At 39.5% G+C, this 6,000-nt stretch overlaps 1 protein-coding gene across 1 annotated transcript in view; it reads left to right on the plus strand.

Annotated features, from left to right (window-relative positions):
* LOC143224029 (pseudouridine-5'-phosphate glycosidase-like) overlaps positions 1–1,901 on the plus strand; it is a 36,726-nt gene extending 34,825 nt beyond the window's left edge. Inside the window, exons 8-10 of the mRNA XM_076452492.1 lie at positions 448–491; positions 1,014–1,076; positions 1,731–1,901. Of these exons, the coding sequence (XP_076308607.1) occupies positions 448–491; positions 1,014–1,076; positions 1,731–1,901 (278 nt within the window). The remainder of the gene's footprint in view (positions 1–447; positions 492–1,013; positions 1,077–1,730) is intronic.
* The last annotated feature ends 4,099 nt before the right edge of the window (positions 1,902–6,000 follow it).

Consider the following 6,000-nt stretch of genomic DNA (forward strand, 5'->3'; position numbering starts at 1 on the left):
CTTTTGTGGTACTATATACAAGCTTCTTATTCAGATTTTTCCATAAAGTATCACTGATGTGTTTCACAGTATTACAGTTGTTCAGAGATACTTTAAAGGTTATCGGTGTTATGTGGTTGATTTTCGTAATAATTAAAAGATTTTTTTTTAATTCCAATTGGCAAGCCAATTTAGTGTATAAATCCATGGATGATTATTTTCAGTGCAGTAACAAATCATCTATCCTACCTCTGATATCTAATATTGCACAATAACAGGGGAGAGGAAATTATTCTAAGTTGAGACAATCAGTGATTTTATTCTTAGTTAAAGTGGAGCCACATATTTGGTTTTGTGGTGGTTCTCTGGGGGGGTTCTGAAGCTGTAATTGAAATTGAACCTAGACAATCTGAAGATAATTTAGTTTCACCTTTTCCTGTGCTTTTTTAATGTCTTTTGGCTTTTCAGTATCTCTGTGGGATAATGGTGAATTTGCAGTACTGTGGTCCAGAGTTTGTTTATTTCTGGTGGACGTGGCAGATGACCAAATGTTGCTTTGCTCTAACAAAACAAATTTATTTAACAAAACATTGCTCCAGTCAACAGTAATTAACAATTTTTAAATGACCTATAAAAAAAAAAAAGAGAGAAGCCACTTTGGGTTAATACCTTTTCTGTTGGTTCATTTGTTTGTTTGTTTTTGAATTTTGCACAAAGCTACTTGAGGGCTATCTGTGCTAGCCGTCCCTAATTTAGTAGTGTAAGACTAGAGGGAAGGCAGCTAGTCATCACCACCCACCACCAACTCTTGGGCTACTCTTTTACCAACGAATAGTGGGATTGACCGTCAATTATAACGCCCCCATGGCTGGGAGGGCAAGTATGTTTGGTGCGATGGGGATGCGAACCCATGACCCTCAGATTACGAGTCTCACACCTTAACATGCTTGGCCATGCCAGGCCTGGTTCATCAAGAGTGTGTAATGTTTTTGGCCTTTCCTTGGTTGATTTTGATTCTGCACCTTACTTGATAGTTGAAAGGTCTGGGAATGAATGTTTTAGTTTTCACTCCATCCAGAGATATCATGGTTCATGCTGTAAGGTTTATTACTCAGTTACCTGAAGGGATAGTTATATCTTGTCTGAGATGTTGTCAGAACTTCATGATTTAGCCTACTGCTTCCAAATGTAGGCATTTTTTGACTCTAAAATAATACAATTACTTCTAGATTTTCAGATTTCTGAGGTGGGGTGAAGATAACCTTACTAGATGAATGTCTTCTAATGGAACAGGATAAATTTATGGATTTACAACTCTTAAAATACATCATTTTGTTTTCCATTCACCTCAGTTTGTTAAAAGACTCTCAGGATCATCAGCTTCCTTTATGACAAGTTGGATCTATTGTTAGTATGCACTTGAAGGTTTTCCACCTCCTGCAGATAATTGGGATTTAGAACTTAGTTTTAAGGCTATATAATACCTTATAATGGTTTTGAGGTAGTGAGAGGGCTGTTTTACTTCCATTGTTGGTTTTGAGGTAGCGAGAGGGTTGTGTTGCTTCCATTGCTTTATGCACATACCATTCTATGGATAACTGATTTCTGTTGGCACCATCTCATCAGTTGTCATCATCTACTTTCAGTAACAATCAAGGCAGGCTTCATTTTCAGGGCTGAAACATCTATTCTTGCTCCAGTTCAGTGTATAATCAATTTGGATATTTTTTATTTTTCCTGTCATCTCTCAGTTGGGCTCAGCTGATTCCCATCCAGCTCAATGCTGTGGACTGGGACCTCCAACTTCTACTCACCTCTTCTTTTTCTTCTTGGAATGCAGACATCATCTGAATCCCTCATGTCTTTGGGATGAGGGTGCAAGAGATCCTCTCAATGGTTTTTATGTGATCAAGGAACCATAAGCATAGATTTATTGAATTCCTTAGTTTCCATAGTCAGGATTATTCTTCAATATCTTGAGAGTTTAAGTATGGATGCTACTGTGTATGGGTTTTTTCTACTGACACCTCATCCATCTTTTCACAAGTGCATAAACCAGTAGTCGGGATTTCCAGGGTATGTGCACAGATAATTAAGTTTTGGTCCTTCTTCCTTTTCAGCAGACAATTCCTCATGATGTGGGATTATTAAGGAGAATATTTTCAGGCTTCACTCTGACAATTCTATGGTGGTGTCTTGTGTTTCTCATCAAAATTCAAATACAAGGAGTCCTGGACCAAGGGAAGGCATAAAGTTGTAATCATATCCTATCATGATGAAATGAATGCATCCACTTTCAAAGCCTGAAAATAAGTTGGTTGGGTGGTTTATTTAGTGTTTAATGGCACACTTGCAGCTAGGCTATCTGCACCAAACATCCAGTAAAAAGGTAAAAGTAAATGTAGTGAAATTCATAAAAGGAAATGAAGGTGAAACAAAACAGCATTTAAAAACCTAAATCGCATAAAACCAATGTTGACATCCAGTCTACAATGTTAAGAGAGAAACCACAGCAAGAAAAGTTGTAAAGAACTTTCTGTAACATAATGGTAACTATCATAACCCACCAGGAAGACTAACAGGTAAGTACAAGAACCATCCTTAGTCACTACAAGTTGGCCTTTCCACTCCTGGTTCCAGGTTATGTGTCATTGTGGCCATTTTCTAAAAGTAAAGCAATAAAAGTTTTAAAAGATATGCAGCAAAATTGTAATAATAACTCTCAGGATGACTAAAGGGTAGTTCAAACGGATAGTTTAAATACCAGTATGAATCACTTGAACTTGGCCTTTACAGTACTGGTGTTCAGTTATTTAATGTTACGGCCATTTTCTAATTTCAAATCAAACTAGAGGGATTGTGATTCTTACAAGGGAACTACATTAAAAAAAGGTTTAATATATAAATTTAAAACACTTAAATGACATTAAAAAGATTAATGGCCTTTAAGAAACTAAAACTTTATCAAGGGAGACAGTGTCACGATCACCAATAACACTGTCTAACGTTATGGACAAACCTTGGGACAGAACGTATTTAAAATGGTCCCGTCGATGCGACTCTCAATGATGGCAGGAAAGTAATATGTGACTTATAGTGATCCGAGTGTTACATAGACTACACATTGGTGCATCAGTTTCAGATAAAAGAAAACAATGAGTTAAAAAACTGTGACTAATGCATAGACTAGTTAGAACAACTTCCTCCTTCTGATCCTTACGGAAGCAAGACAGCCAAAATCCAATATAGGGTTTTTATTTGGAAAAGCTTGTTTTTGCGTTGCTAACTCCAAGTCGACTGCCAGCTGGCATGGAGCCGAACCTTAAATACAGGACTGTAGTCCATGTATGGAATAGACATAGTTGCGATAGTGCCAGAGCAGATAGACTTAGCTGCAGTGTCCGCGAGCTCGTTCACGTGAATACCAACATGACCTGGTATCCAGAAAAACTGGATATAAGTAGATGTTAATGAGAAACGGGCCAGTTGGTTTTGAATATCAGTAAAAACAGGGTGTGAACCAATGTGAAGCAATTCCAGGTCCAGTAGAGAACTAAGCAAGTTAGTATAAATAGTGCAGTTGGAGTACTGCTTAGCTTCAATATGATCCAGGGCAAGCGAAATTGCATACAGTTCAGCAGTGAACACAGAATCTGCAGAGGGGATTCTGTGCGCAACTGCTGTACCACAACAAACCATGGCAGAGCCCACAGAGTCACTGGGTTTGGAACCATCCATATAAATTGGAATGGAAAGATCCTTAGAAAAATGTTCAGTAAATAAAAGACAGTACTTCCAATCAGGAGTATCTTCTTTTCTCAAATGACTTGAAGAAAAGTCACATTTGGGGACTGTAGGAAGTCATGGTGGGATGGGCTGACCAGTGGATTCAGCAATGTTATCCAAGGACAGACTAAATTCATCCAACTGTGCCTGGATACAAAGGCCAAAAGGAGCAATGGCAGACTGTATGTTCGGGAAAAGCATGGCCCACTGAGGAAGGAAAACACAACCCAGGTGGGATGCTTTAGTAAGGAACGAAGTTTCGAAGAATACAGTAAAGACAATTGTAAATGGCGAAGGTGCAAAGAAGGTTCATGAGATTCTACATATAAGCTCTGAACTGGGGAGGTGCAAAAAGCCCCAGTGCAGAGTCAAAGTCCTTGATGATGAATAGGGTCCAACATTTTTTAAGACCAAGGGTCTGGCAGAGCCATAGACCAGTGATCCATAGTCAATTTTGATTGAATTAGAGAACAATATATCTTTAACACAGAACATCGATCTGCTCCCCAACTGGTGGTAGAGAGGACACGGAGGATGTTCAGTGCTCTTCTGCATTTGACCTGTAGCTGCTTAATGTGTGGTATAAAGGTCAGCTTGCCAAAGATAAGCCCCAAGAACTTGGTCTCATGGACCACATGCAGCAAAACTTCACTGATACAGTTCAGGATCAGGGTGAATACCTCATTTGGCAGCAAGGTGCATGTAAAAAATTTTAGAGAGAGAGAAATTAAAGCCGTTTGTTATGGTCCACTTCAGTATACGATTGAGGGCAGTTTGTAGTTGCCACTCAATATATCTCATGTTCGACGACTGACATGAGATGTGAAAGTCATCGACATAGAGCCCGTTTGCAACAGTGAGAGAGAATTGTTCAGTGATGGCATTAATCTTTATACTGAAATGTGTGACACTCAAAACACAGCCCTGAGGAATGCCATGTTCATGTAGAAAAGTACGGGAAAGTGTCGAACTGACACGAACTTGGAATTCCTTGTCCATTAAAATAAGTTTAATAAAAATGGGTAAATGCTATACGTCCATGTTGTGTCATAAGCCTTCTCAATGTGAAAGAATATTGATACAAGATGTTGTTGTATGAGAGAGGCTTCTCTGATTGACGTTTTAAGTTGAATCAAGTGGTCCGTGGTAAAGTCCTATCATTAGAACCCACACTGGATGGGTGAGAGGAGGTTGTTTGATTTGAGGAACCAAACAAGATGAGCATTTACTATTCTTTCTAAGGTTTTACAGAGACAGCTCATCAAAGCAATTAGATGGTAGTTTGAAGGAATTTTGGGATCTTTCTCAGGCTTAAAGAAAGGTAAGATAATAGCCTGGTGCCAAGCATTAGGAAAATCATTCTCCTGCCAGATCTGGTTAAAAACAATTTGAAGAATATCAAGAGAATCAGGAGAGAGGTGGTGCAGAATGTCATAGTGTACATCATCTGGTCCAACAGATGTACTGCCAGCCTGATGAAGGGCCAGTTTCAGTTCCACCAGTGTAAAGGGAAGATTATAGTCAGAGAGAGAGTCAGTTTGAAAGAGAAGAGGTGAATGCTTTGCTCGAGTCTTCATGGCCAAGAAGGTGGAGGAACAAGCAGAAGTGCTAGATACCCAGCAAAAGCTCTCATTTATAGTATCGGCGATGCTCCAGATATCAGTTACTTATTGGCCATCAGAGAGTAAGATCAAGAGGTGGACAAAATTGTAGTACCCACTGACCTTTGGAACCCTGTTCCATATGACTTTGGAACTGGTGTTAGAAGATATGCCAGTTGTGAACTTGATCTGAGATTCCTTTTGGCTTTGATGTCTTAACCACCTAGCATGTGCACGGGCCTGCTGGAAAGCAATGTGGTTTGAAAGTGTGAGATATCTACAGAAAGTATCCCAGGCCCATTTTGAGCCTTCCATGCCATGTAGCAGGTAGGATTCCACTACGGACAAGGATATAGTGGAAAATGTGTCAAGGTTTTTGGAAAACATCGAACAGCTCCTTGTATAATACAGTCAGTTTCTGCTGCCACACACTCATCTATTGATGGCTGACAGATGATGACAGGATCAAGTTCTGGAAGAGCAGTAAAGTGGACCAGTCTGCCTGATCCAGCTTCCACCGAGACGCGTGGATTTGGTGGCATCGACCATGGACAGTATCTCTCAAAGTATAGGGAAATGATCTCTGCCTTGTGGATTATTGTCAACCCTCCATGAAAAATGGAATAATGGGAGA

Source organism: Tachypleus tridentatus, chromosome 8 (assembly GCF_004210375.1).
Source record: "Tachypleus tridentatus isolate NWPU-2018 chromosome 8, ASM421037v1, whole genome shotgun sequence".
Classification (NCBI taxonomy): Eukaryota; Metazoa; Arthropoda; class Merostomata; order Xiphosura; family Limulidae; genus Tachypleus; species Tachypleus tridentatus.